We start from the raw sequence: 21,470 nt of genomic DNA, 5'->3' as shown, positions 1-21,470 counted from the left end.
CAATGACTTACGCTCCACTCCAATTTCTTACCAGAACTAAGGTTTTCCGAGTCTTAGCGCCCCCTCAATGACTGTGGATGCATGCTCTTAGTACCACAACTGCCCTTATAGTACCACATCTGAGCGATACAGTAATGAAAGGCTAAACGCTCGTAATCCTAGCATTTACGAAGAGCAAGCTAATACTAAGCACATTTTGTGCCTTAGACGCCGGTGTGCATTGCATGAAGCGGTACTGTGTCTTAAATGATCGTCCGTTGGCTTCCATGAATCGCGTACAGCGCTGTAAGTTACGTAGTTGATATCTTCGAATAGTTAACCTAGAGACGACAGCATAGTTCTTTTGTGAATTGCGCAGGCTTTATATGGCGCAAGCACAAGTCGCAGCGGTGGACTCGGGAGCAGATAGCCTGACATACGCTGAAAGCAGAGGAAATAAGGGAAGGCGTTCCGTTTGAATGAAGCATATTCTGGTAGTCGGCAGGAAAAAAAAAAACTGTTGGAAGGTGATTCAACTTCCAGTTGAGGTGGATCACAGGCAATGTCTTCCTGAGCGAATTGGTGATGAAAATGGGGCGGAGTCACTGCGCACGGCACTCTATCGAGTCACCCCATCATGAGGGGAGTAGGAGGAACGCCAGATTGCTTTAATTTTTTTGTTACTGCACCAGCTTTGGGTGCTACCCATATATTTAGACTGCACTATCATCGGAATCGGCCCACACTTTTAGACTGCACTATCTTCGGGATCGGGCCGCGAACAAGGCTAGAAATCCAGATAACTAATGCGGAAAAGTGGAAGTAACTCACTCAGAAATGTATTGTTTTCAAAAACACTACGAGCATCTCAAAAAGAGCGGCGCGCGAAGAAAGACGCATTTTCATTTGCAGTTAGTTCAACAGCTGGGGACAACAGGGAAGTGCTGCGTGATATATTCATAGCATAAACTCTAAGACCAGTGGGTTGAAATTATTCGGCTGTGCCCATGTCACAAGAACATTTTGAATAACCATTCAAACCGAAAGCCGTTGAAATCCGCCAGCTTTGCTGGTTTTGTCTAGGAGTTAACTCGATGAAACTCGTGAAATTAAGTCGCAGGTTTCCATGGCTGTTTGTTTAAATTTTATTCGAAACTGCACGTGGACGCTGGTTTTATCTTTTGGCGAAGTTGGCAGGGTGTATCCGGGATATCGTAAGTGAAGGCAGAAAGGGGCGCATGGATAAGAGGCGCTAAAGAAAAGTAGACATTGAGAAAAGGGTGAAGGAACAAATAACATCTGTGAAGGACATTTCTTTAAGAGTGAATTTACCGAACCTGCCGTCATCACAAACGTGAATTGAGCTTGCGCAGTTGTCTCCGTGCAAGGCGTATTCTGGCCTTACGTGAAAAACGAAATCCGTGGCAGGTTGTGATACGCTCTAGCCGTGGTGGAAACACGCGTGTTTTTCGTCCGTTCCAGCCATTACTCTTATTATTTGTCAAAGACAACACGGGTTCAATTGCTTTTGTAATATTTTTTCCCTTCACCCGTATATGAGTCCAGTCAAGGGGTTATGACATATTTTTCTTAATAAACATATCATCATCATCATAATCATCATTATGATGATCCGTAATTATGCCGCGTTTGCGCCGAACCCTTGCGACGGTTGCGAAGAGTTCACATGTAATTGCCGTCCACCACAAACGCATGGGGTCACCACTCCGGATCCAGACGGCTCCAATGTGTACCGATAATGACCAGCCACTTGGAATCATTTACGCTCGTCAACACGTAGCATTATCTAATTCAATCGTTATGTGACGACCACGTAAAACCCATCTTAGAAGGGGTGTCACTCGGCGTCGGGGCGTCTCTAATTTATCTGGTGTGTGATGACTGCCTCGTAATATTAGGCAAAATTTGTCACATGATGCTCTGGCACGTTGTGGATATGCGTTTAAGCAAATACGCCGTTGTATTTTTTTTTGCCATCATAAAATCATTGTTGCCGCACGTCGTAAACGGAACACTATCAACGTCAGACAACATTACGCCGAAAATGCGTCGGGAGTACAGACCCATCTACAACCCACCTACTACCGAGGACAATGAATTGGTTGATCAAGCCTTCATATCTGTTTTGTCCGAGCGTGATCTCGAGCTCGCAAAGCAGAACATCTCGGCCACTGCAAGGCGTCGCTGGAATATAACGGAGCCAGCCACGGATGCGACCTACACAGCAGTGAAAGGGTCCGTAGGTATTATACAGTTTCCGCTTAAGGCCACGCACCCTCTCGAGCGTTCTGCCCGGTGAAAGCACAAAGCGAATGATCGTAAGATCGCATAAAAAAAAACATGCCCATGTCCTCGACGGTTAGGCAGGCACTAGCGACATTGTGCGTGTGAAAATGTGGCTCAATAAGCCAAGTGCTGATCAAGAAAGCACATATAGCTGGAACAGAGGAACAAGTAGATAGGGTGAGAGCCAGCACGATAAGGGGCGGGTTTTACATACAGGGAGACGGCGTACCCAGTCGAAAAACACCACAGAATATTTCTCGTCGTGGTTACTGTTCACACTACTGTCCTCGTGGCAGAAATTCTTGTTGTAGCCGACAGAAATCTTGTAGTACATCCTGACGTCCTGTCGTCACAGCGAAGTCGCTTTTGTCGTCAGCAACAACAATTTCTGTCGTAGATGTGACCAGTGTTCTCGTAACCACGAGTCCTGTTCTGCCGTGACGACAGTCATTCCTCTTGTCATGAGAAAGACGTCGTGCTCGAGACAACAGTTTCTGTCGTTTTCAACTGGGTAGCGAAACAGACAGACAAGTGGCCACAAAGGCACCAGAACGATAAAGGAATAAACAAATAAGGTTATAAGGACAAACGCAAGAAGATTGCAGACGAATAAAAGGAATTCGAGGAATAAAAAAAAAGAAGGATGATGATGGACAGGAGAAGGAAGTGTATAGATTGATAGCTGGATCTACAGACACACACGTAAGTTTGTAGATAAATAGAAAGGCTTCAGCCCCGTCCACCTGTGAGTTGTCGTCGACGATGTGCGTGCTCGTTCGACTCAGGGCTGTCCAGGGAGAGGCTCTTCATACGGAGAGACAACTTCTTGCGTTGGGGACTGTGAGGTGCTGTTGACGGTTGTGTTTACAGTGTTCGTCATTTTGGCGACAGGCAGAAGCAGCCGAGAGAAAGAAAAAGGGGTAGGGAAGAGCAAAAGAGAAAAGGGAGAGGAGGTTGTGTCTACTATTGTCAAAGAGCAAAAGAATAAAAACGGGTAAAAGCTGCCTAGCTTGCATATGCATCGCCAGCACTACGCCAGCTACTAGCAAGCAAGGAGCAGAGGCAGTCCATTAGCAGAAAAAAGAGTGAAGAAAAGTCTCTCTCGCATTGTCTGTCTGATCTCTGCAGATAAGTCAGAATGATTTGTTTATTGCAAAGCAAATTTTGTCTCGAGGAAGCTTCGGGTATCTAGAATACCAAACCAAGCCCGTTGTAGTAAAAGAGTCTAGTTGATAATTAAGAACAATACCTTAAACTGGTCTCATTGTTGGAACGCAAGAGATCTTCAGGTATGAAGCTGTGAGCTTCGGCGCTATTCCTTGATGCTAGAGATAATTAAAAAACACCTATACGTAAACATGGTTAGCTATTTGTCACTTTTAAACAATTGGCAGTATTATGGGCAAGCGAGAGACAATGTAAACTAAGGCTACCGAGTTCTACCGCACGAGAGCAGTAACAGACAAGACAATGCGTGAGGTTCCCTGTCTTCAACACCGTCTATAATCTAACAGGCACTACTGGCACTACTAAGGCAGCAGCTCAGTTGCGACAACCATACACCCATCACACAGACACTCAGCATTCATACGCAGTGAATGTGACACACAGTTGAACAGTGTCCTACACAAGGTGTTTGTCTGACAGTTGTCCTTGCTTGATGCCTGCTATGCAAATAAGGCATGGCAGCACTGAGTACAGTGTGAATATCGAAAATGAACAACATAAAATGAGTTTTGGAATTCACCAGGTCGTATATAAGTAGTTTTTTTCGTCTTTAGTTAAAGAGAAAAGAGTAAATCAAGCGATTCTTAAAACAAAATTGTCTGGATAACCGGATGACACCCAGAGTGCAATTTCTTGAGTTGTAGAAATTGAGAGAAGCTCCTTTGCAAGACGCCCGTGGAGACATCTGGCAACGTTAGGTTAGGTGAGCTAAATTAATTCGCGAACACGGCTACTTTCGCAAACCTTGACGCAAGGGGGACAAATGTTTGTGCCAAGAGGTTCGTAAAACAACGATTGATTGATTCGTGGAGTTAATGTCCTAAACGATATGATAATGCTGAAACTTACGGAGCGTCAAATTACCTCAACTTGAGAAAAATCATGCAATTCAATGTCTAATAATGCCTAACTCCTGCCTTACTGATCCATTAAGGGTACCGATTCAAATTCATGCTTTAGCAATTCCGAAGGTAAGACGCATTGCAAATGCTTCATGCTACGTCTTTGAGGGGTCGTGGTCGGGGTGACACTTGGAACTTCTTTATGATATAGAAAGATTATGATAACGTAGGGAACAAAATATGCATTATGGTCTTGTGTCCTGGCCTAGTGGCACCTTTGTGTAAAAGTTGCTTTGCAGCGTCCAAGAGAAGCGTGCATTACTTCGCCGATGTATTGCGAAAGTTTACATCCGATTTTACTGGTACCTACATTTAGGTTAACATGGTGCGTCTCTTATACCACTTCCAAAGCGAAAACTTTTCATTATGTCAGTGGTTTACGAGTGACGCTTAAACGCCCTGGCAATGCCAGGACTCCCACCCCATAGTCACATCAGTAAAGATAAATTATGAAACCGTATAATCACATGGGTTCAATTACACCGAAGTAGTGTTTCGCTACTATAAAAAAATTCCGCAAATTTCTAGCTAGCTCTCGTTCTAGTGGGCTGGCGTTGGCCAGATAATTTGTTTATAGCACTTGATGGAGCATAGATTGTACTGCATTGTTGTGAGTATTGCGAAGCGTTTAAGACAACCTGAACACAGTCCTTAATTGCTCAGTGGGACAAAAAAAAAAGACATTTTTGAAGTGAGCAGTACGCTTACGAGTCAGAGGTACTGTATAACATGGGGTGTCGTGAGACAGGTCTTGCAACAATCTATCTGCATTTGGCATTATTTACATGACCTGGCTTAGGTTGTCATAAATTGTCAGATAATAGTATAGAGATTCAGCCTAATCTTAAATTGTCATCATCATCATAACCGAACTAAATTCTTGGGACAAACGCTTCTTGATCAAATATCTAACTAAACATGTTCTCTATGAACCAAACCATGCTCACACTACCAGTTTTCATATCATTCCCACATATAAATCTCTGTGCAGTTTTCAAGTCAAGGGCAGTTTTCCCCCCTGACATTTATTCAGTTCTTGCCCTTGATCTCAACTACAATATCACGTGTTCTCGTTTGATCCGTAATTCATGCTACTTTCTAAGTTTCAGTGTTACGTTCAGTAGCTCTTCTTTCCGTATAGTATCATAAACTTAGTACTTTTCTACTATCAACCTAATGAGGGTCTCTTTAGTTTCTAGGGAAGACTCTATGCTTATGAGCAGGAACCACTGACCAATATTGGTCAAAGAGAAGAAAAATTACCACGCCAGCACAAAAATCGCTATACCCATGTATTTCGGACGGCAACTGGTGTAACAGCGCGTTCACAAGCACAAAGACACGGACACAGCGACGAGCACACGACGGGACAGACGACACGAGGACGCACACTACCTGATACTATCTGTCTCCAACGGGCTTTTGCAAAGAGCGGGCGTGAAAGAAAAAAAAGACGAAAGGTAACGTTAAAATTTTTGAGCGCAAGACAGGGCTGAAAGAGAACACGAAACAAGAGTGAAACAAAAGTAGAATGACCGAGTTAGGCTATTCACAAATTCGTCTGTAATTTTTGTTTAGCGGATGAATGTGACAGTTACATTTTGTTTTTGTAAGGGAAAGTTGGCGTACACCAGAAAGTAGTGTCACGAACCTGATGTTTCTACGCTTTTCGGGGGCTTTTGAGCGTCTGTCCTGTCCACCCGGCCTCTCTTTTTTTTTCCCCAACAATTTTGTCGCTCAGCACAATGATCAATATGCAACACCAGCTTGTCCAACAGTCTACAATACTAAAAAAAAAGATTCGCTGTTGATGAACTCTGTAAATCGAACCCTCCATTACCGCCTTTCCGAAACTGGCGCTAAATTTAGTTTGTAGTCCTCCTTAGCATCCTTCTGAGCGGGCTCAGTGTTCCCTCTCAGCCGCGTTTCCTCTTTCTATTTCTGCTTTCTCTTACCCTCGTGTAGGGTAGGAAACGAGATGCTGGTCCGGTATTGACTTTCCTACATTTTCTATTTTGCCGTCTCTCTCTAGTGACTAAGATATTAAGGAAGTGAGAAAATGGGCGAATCAATCGACAACTTGACGTTTAACAACGGCTAATCGGCAGCTCGACAATTCTATCTCACTGCGTTTCCGCAGAACTCCACCGCTTAATGTTCCAGAGCTTCCGGTTGTCTTAATTCGAACTCGCTCTTCAATCCATTCAATCTGCTAGCTTCATGCTTTGATCATTCTGTAAAGCAATGGCACTGAAAATGATGTGGTAGCGAGTTCGACCCTCGGACTAGGATGAATTGTTCCAGTCTGCATTAACTTCAGGTGAATACCAACTCTACCTTCCATAAACGTACGTCACCTTTCAGATGTCTGGGCTGTTAATTTGCTTACACATTTCGTTCTATGGGTCAGAGGCATTCGATCATCGAAGAAAATTCTAACGAGATAGAAGCCCTGAAGCACGCTTAGTCGAACCCATCAGACGCTTCTTTTTTTCATAACCTTTACGCTAGGACCTTGTGTATTCTTTGTAACCAATTCCATGAGAAACGTGATTTATTCATGAACCTATGCATACCACTTAGTGATGGCTTTAAGCATCATTGACACTGTACAGGACATTCCGACGCAACACGTACAAATAAAAATGCGGAATGATTGGCCCAAAACTGGGAAAATTTCAGTAAATGTGCTTCAGGGCCGCCCACTTTCTCTTTAAGAAAACGTTAATATGTTCTACAAGCTTGTAGATTGTAGACTATGGGCGTTCCTTGGGAATTTTTGTACACTTGCGAGTATAACATCCATAGGCTTCACGGACGACTTGTCCACAAATGACTTCAGTAAGTGCAGTGGACAGGACACATGACACAGTGGCATGCAGGAACTCATAACGCTTTAATCTGATTGATGAGGCTAACAATAGTCTCACCTACTGAAATTGACCAATTAATTGGCTGTTAAAAATTTCACTCAATATATTATGTAAACTGGAAGCAATCATGGAAACGAAATTATGGGGGTTTAGCAGTTGCTGCTGCCAACAGTGTGTGGCTTTTGTTCGTCGTAAGCACTGACTAAAGCATTTAAACTGGTAAATGAAAATGTGTTTCAGTGCAGATTTTGCTTTTTCTTTCTCCAGTCTAAGATTAATATGTAAAGGGATAGAGCATTCAGAACACGCGTCTCGATTACGTTGAAATAAAAAACAGCTACAATTTGTTTCTAATGCGGCACCTTCAACAAAAAGAATCTGTACTTTGAGAAACATTAACCTAAAAGAACAACCTAAAAGAACCACGTACTTACTCAAGTCTGCAAAATATACTAGTACGTAAACAGAGCATTCAGAACGCACGTCTTGATTACGTTAGGAATAAAAAAAACCTAAAATTGTTATTCATGCGGTACCTTCAACAAAAAGACATATGCTTTGACAAACATGAACCTAAAGGAACAGTGTGTTTCACATTATATGCTGATGGTTGCCGCGGCCAGAACACAACTTCTTGTTGACGTGCAAGACCATAAATATTGCGGTTAAAATTAATGTCTAAAAACTGACAAAAATGACCAATCGCTGTTATATTTATGACTGTGTAGCCAACCGATTAAGATGGCTAACACAAGCTAACAATTTATGGATCGAGAGCTGTGGCGCATTGTTCACACATTTTTAGCAACTGCATTCTTGATGCTGTAAGTCATAAGACTGTTTATTCAGCACTGAAAACAGTGAAAGAGACCATCTCAAAAAATAAACCTTCGTTTGAGAGCCAGTTTGAACTCGTTCGTGAGAACTTCGTTCGAAAGTTTGGTAACAACAAACATCCAAGCATGCACAACATTCTACACGCATCGCGGCATGCCACCACACATGCTCGTGAAAAGGATGTCAGGGAAAGGTATTACACGCAAACAGAGATGAAAGATGCAGACGAGGAAATGGCAGAGTAGGCAGGAAAGATACTTCTTGTTGCTTTCTCTAAAGTATCGTCATTGGCATGGGTTGGGTCGTCTGCTGCTGACCACACTCCCGTCCGCTTGCAAGAATCGTGCCTTCCTCACACTATTACGGCTCTAGCGAAACGTAATCACAAGCAGTAAACAAGAAACACAGAACTAAGCTGGTCTCAGCATGGACACTACGTATAATCACGAAGACGAAGCAAGTGATGCCTAGAAGCAACGATCTAGTCTATAGCGACATTGAGCAAGCACTAAAGGAAATAGACAGATGAATAGAACAATTCAAGAATTGTGTAAGATGAGTGACAAGCCGACAGCTACACGCAGTTGTTGCAGATGACTTGCTTTGAATAGGGAGCGTACAGTAAATCGATGAATTAACAGCTCGTGAAGGTCCTTTCGTCTTAGTCAATATGTGTGACTCACTTCGTTGGCTATTCGGGAAGCGTTAACTTGAAGCATAAACTTGATTAATACGGTGACTGTGGCCGTCGCAACAGCTTCTTTAACAGGCGACGTAGGAACGTTTGCGACAAACTGAAATTCGCAACAATACTGTGCGTGAGAAACTGATTCATGCATGTCCTACGAGCGTCTAAATAACTGAGACTCAAATTTGTGTACAGGGGTATTGGCTAAAACTTTATCTTTTGTTTTACATTATGTACTAGCACACCAGAATATAAAAATGACGATCGTTTCTCAGAGACTTTAGAAACCTACTGAACAGTAGACGTATCTAATGCAAATGTAAAACACAACACGTTATAACTTAGGAGTTCTTGCTCTAATCAGTATATATAGTGAAGCCTAGGACCCACTGCAATATAGTGTGATTCGTTTAAACAACACATTGCCGTAGACTAACTTTAGTTTCTCCACTCATCGTTGTTCATAGAGTGAATTCATATTGCTACGGACCAGTAAGAAACTAAAGAAAAATGGCGTGTCACTCTTAATACACAACTCGAGATACTAGCAACGAAAAGCGAACGTAAGAGCACACAGAAATGGGTAGTGGCTACAGAAAGGCTGGAGCACCGACTACTTCTGCACGCTACAGGCACTACGACAGCGATACGGACTTGTCGTTGCTTTCTCGTTCTTACTGAAAACTGGGAGAGGACGGAGGCGCTTTTCACGAAGGCTGCCGAGATTAACCTACTCCTTCCGCGCTCGAAGACTTCTTGGGGCTGGGCTTTTTAGGCTTAGAAACCTTCTTGCGTCGTGGGGCGTAGTGGTCTCACCGATCGGAAGATGATGACGTGAAGGAGGGGCAGGGGGACGTTGAGAAGAAGAGAGAGAGAGAAAGAGAAAGAGAAGGAAGAGACAAAGAACACACGAGAGACAAGAGACGAGGGTAAGGACACAAGCGGGAAGCACGATGCGCAGGCATATTATTCGACAGCTTTTGCCACGTGACATCCGGTGCCCACCTGTGTACAAGTTCCGGTCTTGGGAACCGTTAGTGTAATTACGAAACGGAGAGAGCGATGTACAGCACTGTAAACTCCATTGCTGGAGTACTATGACCGTTTGTATCTACGGTGTGAGTACGTGCATGCTTTTTTGTTTGTTTGCGGGTTTCTCATTTGAAATGATACAAAAAATGGTGTTGTGTGTACGATACCAAAAGCAGCACTTTCGAACAGCAAGCGCAACATCGCTTTGTTCGTGTCAGTCAAAGAGATGTGCCCCTTGCTGCGAAGCCCCTTTTTACATCGACCAGGAGAAATAGAAGCAGTCGAACCCCACATTATTTTACTGTCTATGTATCACCAAGATTTGCAGTGCGCGTTTGCTTGTTCTGTTCACAGCGCTCTCCTCTATTATATCTTCTTTTCACCACAATTTCTAGCATGCAGTAGCTCGTTCTTTTGTCGTTGCGTTGTTTAGCAGGACATCAAGGTAGGCTGGTCCTGTACAGTGAGATTCGTTGTACACGTTTCTATCGTTGTGCTTTAAAGTATTCACGAAAGAGTTTTTGTGTTACCGCGTTTAATATGCACTGGCTGTCCTGTGTAGCCCATTTGTCTATCCTTTAATGTCATTCTGTGCTTAGTGTCTCTTCGTTTCACGCTGGCCCGTCTCGCCTTTCATGTGCTGTACCTCGCCCCTACGTTCATTCGGGCTTGAACTAACGGTTCCGAAGTTCCAGTACCAGCTGACAAATTTAGTCCTTTATGAGCAGGATGAGGCGCAAAGCCTCACTGTTTAAATAAAGCTAGATGAGTTTGTACTTTGTGCACTATGCTCGCAGGCATGTCGGTTTTGCTGGCATCGAGTGACAGCAAATGTAGTGTGCCAAAAAGAGGCAGATGGCAAACCCAAGACTGAGGCTCTGCTTTCAATACCAGCACCGCTCAGACCTACGTTAACGTAAAACTACCGTACTGCTGCACAGCTTTGCTCTCGAATTTTATGCTGACCTGTAGCCTGAATAGTAAAGGGACCGAGCATAAACTGTGGTTGTCACTCGACGCCAGCGAGGGAAACAAGTGCACAAAGTAGCAACGCACCGCACAAACTGGCGCGTTCTTTGATCAGAGAAAGGACCAAGAAATATATCTCGTCATACTAACCAGATTAATTTCCTTTTGTGAACTAGATCAAACGCAATAAAAAACGTGGCCAAAGTGGGCGTAAGGATGCTGGAGCAAGCAAATTGTTATGCAAAGACTTTAGCGTTTGTGCTTGGCAAGTGAAAAATTGAGGTCTAACAGAAGGCAGCCACGTGTATTATTCGCACAGGAAATTTAGCAGCTTTCTTGCATTTTGTTGCTCAAAGAAATGTACATTCCTGCCGAAAGGTTTGTACGAGTGATAGGCAGGGCTTGTCTCAACCAAATCACAATTTTTTGTAAAGCTGCAGCAGATCATTTTGTATTTTCACGTGGCTGCTTTCAACTGCCTTTCTTATGTGAGTCGTTTTCCTATTTAGAAGTAAAGACGTCATTAGGTGACTCCTTCACAGCCGAGCACAGTTCTTGAGCATGCAGGCAGTAAGCATACTTGTAAAGCAAAGATTATGTGCACCTCATGACACCAGAACATGAATGTTGAAAGGGCAACGGGTATGTGCGGAACACCACATCACGAACGACAAAAATAAAACACAAAATACATTGCTGGAGCCACTGAATCACGCACCAACCTAAGCAGAGGCTCGATAAGACAACGAACATAAGGATTTGTCACTGAACGAAACAACGCTCAATGGAGCGTCTGTCAAACACTTCGCGTACCTGAGATCCTCATGGGACTAACATGACACTATTGTGCGCCAGGAGTGTTTCACTATATTACCAAGATAAATGTCAGCTGTGAACACGTGGAAGTATCTCATAGACGATACTGACTATATACTTTCGATTTACTGAATCACTTTGATTTAGAAGAACACAGGATCGGTCCGCACAAACTAAAGTTCTTGTGACGAGCCGCCAGTACAACGCAGCGTAAACACTACTTTTGTTAATTTTCATTTTACCTTGAAGGTTTCTGAATACCTGTTGTGTTGCCGAAAAGCCTGGAAGCCGGTTGAGCTCACTGACGTCGAGAATACAGATTTCAATGTGAGGCAACTTGCACATTAAGCACACCAGTCGAGGATGAGTTAGTGCCCAAGTATCTTCAACACAGATTTATTTATTTCTCTCCAGTTTAAATATCTGTTAGGGAATTCAAAGTGGCGCAATCATAGAGCGTATGTTGTGCAGTTTGAAACATGTATTACAGTTTGAAACATGACATTTAGTCACAGCACAGTACAGCAGCATTTTTCTAGCAGCGCAATATGCACAGACGTATAGGTCTGGGCGTGTTCAGTGGCTCCAGCTAAAATGTGCAGACCTAGATGATAGAGTGCAGCAGCACAAACACGGGGAACAACACACATGACCAGAATAAAAATTCGCGCAAAGATTTCGACAACGTGTACATTAGATGTGACGGAAGGGCAAGAAAAATTAAGCCTATTTTTTTGCGGCACTCAAGTGTGACCTTTTTTTCTCTCTCAGCGAATAATGACATTTGCAGAAACATCGCCAATGCTTAACAATTTAGACTTTTGCGGGACCTGTGAACAGTCTGAACTTTATTATTGTTGTTGACGCCTTTCAAAAGTGGCTAGAAGTGAAGCACAGTCCACATCAGCTATGATAGGAATGAATTACAAGGAAAACCGTGAGTGCTAAGACGGGAAGTGCATCAGTATGCATCGGTGTATCTATTTTGCCATTCATGGTACCACAGATGTTTCAGAGAACAAGAAAACTGAGTTGAATGCAAAGTATTCAACGGCAGTGATAACTCAGTGCCTAGTGCAGTTAACCAGAGTATACACTCAGCTACGTTTACCTGGTTGTTGAAAAAAAAAAAGAAAGATCGCAGAAAAGAGTAGATTTTCAAATATGTTCTAATATTTTCTCAGCTGGCTCTGCTGCCACGTGACGCGGCGGAGCAACACACTATCTCAAAATTCTGTCTTTTAGTCTACGTAAGCTACTAGTGCCATAAGGAAATCCCCAGAAATATCTTGGTGTTAACAAGGCTTTATTAATGCCATGTGTTTCTCAATCCACTGAACATTCGATAGATACTCTGAAAACCGAGTAGTGAATGTGCAGTTGTTTTACTAAAACACATTGGTACTGACACTGCATTTGTTGTTTACTGAAAGCTAGTGTTCAAAGAACTGCTGAATCGATACCTCTGTCACTGGCTTATTTATTTTTGCACTAACGCTATCGACAATTCACTGCACTGAACAAGGCGTTAAGACTGCACGTGTAAGACAAACATGTCGTATTGCTTTGAAATACTCGAATAAGTAGCATACACATCAGCGACTCAGTGTTCATTTTTTGTAAAGTAATGCAAAATACAATAGGTGCAGATTGCTAACGATTCATTCAAGGCGATGAATGGCGCATTAAAACTTCCGGAACGTCGAGAAGCTTCGCCCATGTTCTGGCCGAAATAGGTCATGTTCCAGTTACTTTTAGCGTTGGGCGAGAGGATAATTTATTCCTTATTTTTACTACACAGGGTACCTGGAGCCGCAATTATTTAACGCTCTCGGGGATATCACTATTAGTCCACGACCATTGGCCAAGCCATCGACAGAATTTCCGTCGCTACATGACTTTTAAATTTATTAACAGCGCCAGGAAACGGGACAGGAAAGGGCGACACACTCGTATGAGTATGACGTATCATGCTGTGCATAACGTTGCCCCCCCCCCCCCCCCCCAAAAAAAAAAAAAACTATATCTCCCAAGGCGATTTACCGAGAATACAGGCCCCAGCATAACCGCATAAGGCCCTATCGAAGAGGACAAGATCTGTCACGTAAAGGTGGGAATTTGAATTCACCAAGAGTTGGCAAACTAGAAGGGCTTCAGACAGGAGTCACGTCAGAGCGAGTGCAAGTCCTGACGAAGATAAGTCCTATTGTGGAAACGTTGGCACCGAGCCAAACATGCCGTTGTTTCGGAATGAAGATTCTGTTTCGTCAGTGCGAAGATAACTCCTGGTGAAGACAACAGCTCTTGTTGAATCATTGATTTCGGGTTAAGGCTGCTCTCATTCCCACGATGGGACTTGCCTTTGCCTGGTCTGGAGTAAAAAAAAATATCCTGACGGCGACAAGTCACCCTAGACTAAACATGGGCAGCCTCGACGCACGGAATTGAGCCAATGATTCGGCAATGAGACTTGCTCTTCGTCAGGATAGCAAGTCCTGACAAAGTCCCCCTTTCGAGACAAAGGTAGCCTCAGCCCTGTGCCAACGTTTCGACAAGGGGATTTACTTTCGTCAGCGCTCGTCGTATACCTGACGAAGACCGGTTCTCTCGTCGGAACGTGGCTCCGGAATGGGGCCGCATTAGCGTGTCCTCTGTTGATCAAGCGACTACCAGTGGTAGAAGTATTTAAGCACAGTGACAGATGGGGACAAGCAAGGTGGCTGAAGACGGGCGACTGAATCAACGAGGCTGAACATCAACGCTCGCTACCAGTGATCTGTTCACGAGAACGTTTGAATTCTGGTTTTTGAGCGTCTTGCCTGTTTGAGGAGGCGTCCGCTTACCAGAGGACGACGGATGGTGCTGGTGCGAGGAGACAGTGAGCATGTGCGAAGAAGAGGAGGAGGCCGACGACGAGGCGTTCGAGCGGGGCCGGCGTTGCTGCAGTGACGCCACGCTCGACGAGACGCTACTGCTTCCGCCGCCGTCCCGGTCCGGGCCGGGTCCGAGCCGGGTCAGCGTCGAGGAGGCCTCCATTCCTCCTACTCCGCGTTCCCGGCGGGACGAGCCGCCCAGGTCGCCGGCCTGCTTCAGCAGCTGGTAGATGGGGTCCACAGCGTCCGGCGTGGCACTGGGCGTCTCTGTGGGCGGGAGCAGGACGTCATTCGAGAGTGCAAAAGTGCACTCTAAAGACAGTTTACATTCTTTGAGGTGTATCTTTATCCTGGAACAATACATTGGAAAATACTTTGGAATCCTCGATGGGGACAAGCAAGGTACAAACCATTGACAAACATTGACAAACATTGACAAACCGATACATTGACACATTGACAAACCGACCCGGGGCTTTCGAGCGAAATAAAAAAAAAGAGATGGATGAACTTTGACCTTTATTTTCGATTTTAATATTCTAACTATCGCGGCTAAATTAATGAACATATAGTTTTAGAATACTTTATTCGTCTAAACTGATCACGCGTTTCTCTTTATTTACATTTAAAGTGTAGTTCTGCTGCACAGCAAAAGTATCACAAGGCATCAGAATTAATTTATGCAGCTCTTTAAGAGCTTTGAAGCTGAAGGCTTGACACTATATAGTGGATGCTTTTGTGGGGCGTATTGGACTACCGACAGAAACGGCACAAACGCTACAGGTTTAGTGATATGGCCAGAGAAGGCGTCATTCGAGAGTTCCATGGGACGGATAGTACAGTTTTAAGGGGTAGTTTTCATGGACAGCAAAATTCGCCTCAATCTCAGACGTCGTCACCCATAAAGTACATGGGGATCGGGCGAACAGCAGGTTATTCCAAGTCATTAGGCAGGTCATTCCAGAAAACAGGGTTAAAAACGTACACCTTCGAGCTCGACGCACCTTTTAAAGTGTAGTTTTGCCGCACAATGAAAGTGACCGCCATAAACATGCGCACACGTCACATGAAAATACAAACAGAAATACACCTACAAACACCCACACCCACCCTTCGATTAGTATTCTTGCATGCAATAAAAATTTGTATTGCCTATATATGTATATCGGAATGAGTCAGAATGCCTGCTGCGGCTGCTGCGGCGTGGGCAACCCCGCGCAACATTCACAGTGAAGAAGGGAGGGAATGCATCCTTTTGAGCATTCTACACCTTTTGAGGTGTAGTTCTGCAACACAATAACAGTGGCGTTGAGCGTGGCGCTGAGAATCTCTTCAGGAGCGAGATGAGTGGGCGGGTGTCATTCAGTGTTACAAAGGGAGAATGCGCACACCTTCAATCATTTTTGCTACATGTTTTGAGGTGTAGTCATGCCGGGAAAGAAGTCATCGCGGTTCACAACGGCAGTGCCTTTCTTCAGCGCTCTGTGTCATGGAGGGAGATAAAGACTGGTAGGGTAATATAGGGGGAAGGTGAAAAGGGTGGGCGTTGTCTGGTGGCAATTGCCCATACCGACAGACCATGTATGAGTCGCACATTTCTTGATGGGCGCACGTTACAGTGAATATGTACAGAAAGGAAGCACGCGGATCACACACACACACACACACACACACACACACACACACACACACACACACACACACACACACACACACGCACACACACACGCACACACACACACACACACACACACACACACACACACACACACACACACACACACACACACACACACACACACACACACACACACACACACACACACACAAATGTATTGCTTACTTTCTTCCTCAGGTTCGGCTGGGATGATCTTGGTCTCAATTTCTGATGCTGACCGCTGTCTTCGAAGAAGCCTGGGCTTGGGCTGCGGCAGAAAACAGTGAATTTGGAAAGCTCATCTCGTTTATATATTACAGAACAGTGGGAACACGTGAGTACACTACTATATTCGTACCCACTAAAAATGCATCTGCATGGTGGGGTGACTCCGTTATCTAAAAGCATTATTTATGTACGACTGTTGGTGATAGCTTTATTTCGCGCGACGTATAGCTCCAGATGACTTGCGATCGTACGGATGCTATATCTTTAATAAGTTTAACTCCTTTACGCCAACCTATGAGCCCAGGCAAGCATCCGTCTAGACATTGTCCTGTCCTTTTCGCCAGCAATGAATGAGCCTTGAACATATACTGTTAGAAATTTTCTCATTTAAACAAAAAAATGTCATAGTTTCGCCCTAAGGGCGAAGCAATGAATGCGATAGCAACACAGCAATGTCATACGAAGTAAGGTGAGTGGCTTTCGTAGCAATATGAATTGTAGTAAACATGAGCTGATTAAGTAAGCAGGTGTGCTGCGGCGTAAGTAGACCGACATGAAGAGAGACTCGATGACCACGAGAAGGCGCGTGTGAAACGGTGGTGTTGATGAGAAGCGCTTCCCGTGGGCAGCGCGTGCGAAGGGACACACCTGTAGCGCTGCACTGCCGATCCGGGCAGCATTTCATGTGTAGCGTGCGTTGGAAAATGTGGCCCGACTATTACTAACTGTGGTGTGAGCGCGCACAAACAAACATGAATAGATCACACTGAATGACTGCAGACAACGACTGTCAAAACGCTGGCAGCAAGCGCACATACGCCGCAACAGGCGAAGGTACGTGCGGTCTATCGCTTCAACGGAAACTGAGCGGCGAATGCACAGCGCATAAAGGTCAGAGCCGTGTGGAGATAAGAGACGGTGCGAGCGAGGGACGAGCACGGTTGTTGGCAGAGTAGAAATGCGCCCCCCCCCCCCCTCCGCTCCCTCCGGCGCTCGCTTCCCGCTTCCTTGCTTGCGCGTGGAAAATTGAGTGCGTTCGCTCTCCGTGACAGCGTGCGTCCCCGCACGCTTCCGCTCGGGCATACGGCGCGCGGCGAAGATTTTATCTATACGGAACCTCACGGCGACGGCGACGCCGACGGCAGAAATCCGGTGGAAGTGTCCATATAATTGCTATCGGAATAATAATAAACAGTTGGGGTGAGGCCTATCTGCGACGGCACAACTGCCCGTGTTCAGATGGGGCGGAATGCAAAGACGGTCGTCTACTGAGCCTTGGGTTCGCGTTGAAATACGCCAGGTCAGAACCAGACACGGCAAAGCCTGTTGCGCAAGCAACAGCACGTCGCAATGTCGGAGGTCGTGCGAAATATGTTCACTTGCATTGCTTCTTCGAATTGCTATGTAGTCTAAAAATGCTTAATAAAAGCCCAATGATTGCCTGAACATCGTTTCTCGACATGTGCTAATACCATAAGCATGCCAAGACCAATCTCGCTGCATCTCGTACATTTGTTGACCATGGTTCTGATTCTACGTGTCATGGATCTGTATATCGTGAGGGTGTCTACGTGTTTGTACACAGAATTCTTCAATCGTATACCAGTTCCGAAGCGGTGCTTCAAACTTAAAGGGCCACTACAGAGAAAAATGACTTCTTCTGTACTGATAAATATACTTCCACAATGCCAAAAACACCACTCTTACCTCGAGAAGCCGCTTGGTAAGTCAGAAAAAGCGCAAAAAACGAAAGACGAGTGGCGCCGCCTTCTTGAAGTTCCGCAACAGCTCGTCGTTGCCGTCATAGGTTTTGATGCCGTCTTCTAGGCCTATTTAATTCTTTAGCGGTAAGGATCGACTAAATTGTGTTCTAAAGGAGCCATATATTGAACATGACAAGTTTCGGGAGCTTTTACTAAGCCAACACGCCTCAAATAAAAGAAAATCCATTGAAATCTGACAGTTCCACTGACGTACTGGCATCGGGGATTCGGCGCGTAATTCAAGAAACGGATACATTGACATTCATTTTCCCTTCTAATAATCAGCCTATTATTTCAAAATTAACGACAACAGAGTTTCGAAAGAATACTTTATCAGTCTAAACTGATTTACTGTTTTGCTTTAGTGTTCCTTTAAGACACGCTCGTGTACCTTCCTGCGGATTAGACAGTGTCAAAATCCACGCTCCAGCGACGTAACAGAACCAGATTTCGAAGGCTATGCGTTTACAAGCTACATGTGCCAGAAGCGATTGCAGGAGCCAGTATCAGGAGAATGAAAGTGAGAGAAACAGATACAGTGAAGTGGATGCAATGAATGGAAACAAAAAGGGCCACGGAGATTTCACAAGCATGATCAGGAGGAAATCAAAGGAGAAAATCTGTACGATAACCTATTTAAGGCTCGAGCCAGTTGCCTAAGAACAAACACATACCGGAGCAAATATTTGGAACCAGATGAGGCATGTGTATGCTGCAGCAAAATTCCGGAGACCACTCAACGCATCCTAATGGAATGCGAAGGGAACCCAGTAAGAACCGTAGGTAACGTACACCTCCCAGAAGCGCTTGTATTTAAAGTGGACGGAAGCATCAACCGGTCAGCAGTACAGATAAGCAAGATACGTTTAAAATTTTGGTGAAAAAAAAGCAGGAAAGAGATTGATACGAACGAATCTGTTACAGTTATCGGTATAGGTACAAGGTAGATTTTGAAGGAAACAAAAAAAAAAAGGTTAAGCAGATCTATACAAAAATGCTAGAAAAATAATATGTATAACCTATTCCTGATTGAATCAAGCACGTTAGGTGACCATTTGTCACCGCCCCGTTTCAAAGGGGATGCCATTAAAGTCATCATAATCACCTCCACACGTTGCTCTCCACAGGGTTTGACACATACGTAGTTCTTCTGGGGTTTTTCACAAGTGATGTGATTGAAGAGCTCTGGTTGTTACACTGCCCTGATGGTTCAAATAGACTATATGACGAAAGGACAGGAAGGCAGGCAGATTATGCAAATGAGGTTGGTGTCGCACCTGGCACCGACTGGCCTTGTCCTGGCACTCGGCGTGCACGTTGAACTTGCACAGCTTGCACTTGAGGCCCTGGCGTACGTGGCCGCGTAGTATCTCGCGGCACACGTCGCATGCGGTCACCTTCTTGTACGTGTACTCCTGGAACACGTGCTGGCCCGTGTCCCAGGACACGCCTGCAGAACGTCGTGTGCTCGTTAGCAGCGAAAAAAAAAAACAACAAAAAAGGTAGGGCCACTGAAATGTAGTCGAATTCCGCCATGTTGGCCACTTGAGCCAAGTAGAGAATCTACAGCAGCCCTGCGAACCAATCGGAACTGGCAAAAATGACGAATTCGACAGCGTGGCGGAATTCGACAATGTCCATGTTGGCCTGGATTAAGTCCTCAGCTTACGGCTTTTACTTCCGAAGAACTGCTGGTTGTGGCTACGTTCCATGCCGACACACACATGCGCAACATGGGAAGAAGCGCCTGTGCTAAGACGACCCACAAAGAAAAACAAAACAAGCTTATTGATAAATACACAATAAAATTTTAATACATTTGTTGCATAACAGACGAGCGTAGTGGCCCTCCATAGATATTTCTGGAAGCCAGTGATATTCTTGGCAAATATTGAATAGAGTTAGTATTATTCGTTGTAAACTGACTGCACGTGTTTTATTTGACCCCACTATGTTTCATGTGCATTTCTTTGACCTGACTGACTCGATCGACGGTGACCTAACGCGTTTTCTTACGCGCTCTTTATTATATGCGTTTATGTGGCATGCCTAAATATGTGGCTTATGTGATTTTCTTGTCAGCCCTCATTAGTGCGCATATGTGACTTGACCCTAACTTTATGTGTGTTTTAAGAGCAGCCAGCGCTCCGCAAAGGAGCCATCATGTACTAAGTATCACGCAAAAAAGAGCCTGTTGAAGTAAATATAAAGTAAGCATAATGGTCAGAGGGGTATGCATGGGAATCACAAGCATGGCGATTCAGCCGGCATAGTAATCATGATTACAGTACATGGATTTGCCTAAACTTCGTCGTTGTGGTTCCAAACGGCTTTGTGAATTTGCAAATTGATCATTTGCAACAATCGTCATTATTATGCTCGTGCGCTGATTCCTATGTCCTTGCGCGTTTATAAAAGTAGGAACGCTCGAAAACTTAGACAAATTAAGGTAGATACAGCGTAGCGAATAAAGCCACAAGAACGTCTGAAGACACATGCCTGAAGATCACACAATTCCATACACTAACCATCATTATCCATGGTAATTGAACGGTCGCTGCTCCATAGTTCCCTCTAGCAAATTTAGTAGAAAGCCTTATGCAAGAACGTGTTTTTTTATGTACAATGACGTCGCACTATTCTGTCACAGATAGCAATGTTAAAAGTGGCGATGCTCACCTGCGCCACCCGTGCCGCCAGCAGCATGGCTTCCTTTCCGGTCCGACCCATCAGGCCTGCGTATAGAATGGAATAGAAGGCGTGGTTATAGTCAAAGGTTTGACGCAGAACCGTCAAGTCAGGTACCCCCATTTATAATACAACAATCGTAAACTATTTTCTCACAGCTCGTGAACTTGTGAATGCTCACCTATTGGTGACTAAAGTTTATAGACTCTACAGTCAAGACTGTGAACCTCAAATAGACTGAAGGATATGAATTTGTGACTTATATTTATGGGCAGTCTGTAGTCTATATATATGGTCAAGAGGACAAGTCTAAATGATGGCAAAGGGGTCGACAAGAAATTTGTAGAGAGTTAATAGAATGTCTAGAATTCTTAGGGGCGAGGACATCTGTAGTAGCTCCATAAAGGCCGCGCAACGCAGCTCACTTTCTTTACAAAAATTTGTAGTACTGAAATGTTCAGCCAAAGCTTGAAGGACACTTAGCAACAGTCGTTAATAAAGCCTACCTAGAGCGCTGGTAGAAGTATGAAACTAGAACACAAAAACAGTGATAACGAAGTCCTCTCTCCTTGTTGCTAATAGTTTACAATAGCAAACACGCCAAGCACTATAACATGGAACTCATTGAGAA

The 21,470-nt window shown here is 44.5% G+C and overlaps 1 protein-coding gene across 6 annotated transcripts in view; it reads right to left on the bottom strand.

The window, feature by feature from the left end:
• Nucleotides 1–21,470, bottom strand: part of LOC119433142 (uncharacterized) — a 159,399-nt gene that overhangs the window by 18,144 nt on the left and 119,785 nt on the right. For 2 of the 6 annotated variants that reach the window (XM_049659240.1, XM_049659241.1), the window contains exons 10-14: nucleotides 20,831–20,886; nucleotides 19,429–19,601; nucleotides 16,347–16,428; nucleotides 14,450–14,770; nucleotides 3,030–3,134 (exon numbers count right to left, since the gene is read on the bottom strand). In XM_049659240.1, coding sequence (XP_049515197.1) covers nucleotides 3,030–3,134; nucleotides 14,450–14,770; nucleotides 16,347–16,428; nucleotides 19,429–19,601; nucleotides 20,831–20,886 — 737 coding nt within the window. Of the gene's footprint in view, nucleotides 1–3,029; nucleotides 3,135–5,810; nucleotides 5,835–14,449; nucleotides 14,771–16,346; nucleotides 16,429–19,428; nucleotides 19,602–20,830; nucleotides 20,887–21,470 lie in introns of all 6 variants that reach the window. The other 4 variants (XM_049659242.1, XM_037700280.2, XM_037700278.2 and 1 more) reach the window with 3 other exon arrangements.

The sequence above is a fragment of the Dermacentor silvarum genome, chromosome 11 (genome assembly GCF_013339745.2).
Source record: "Dermacentor silvarum isolate Dsil-2018 chromosome 11, BIME_Dsil_1.4, whole genome shotgun sequence".
Lineage (NCBI taxonomy): Eukaryota > Metazoa > Arthropoda > Arachnida > Ixodida > Ixodidae > Dermacentor > Dermacentor silvarum.
Note: the sequence above shows the minus strand (reverse complement) of the source record. Positions and strands in the feature narration are given on the sequence as shown.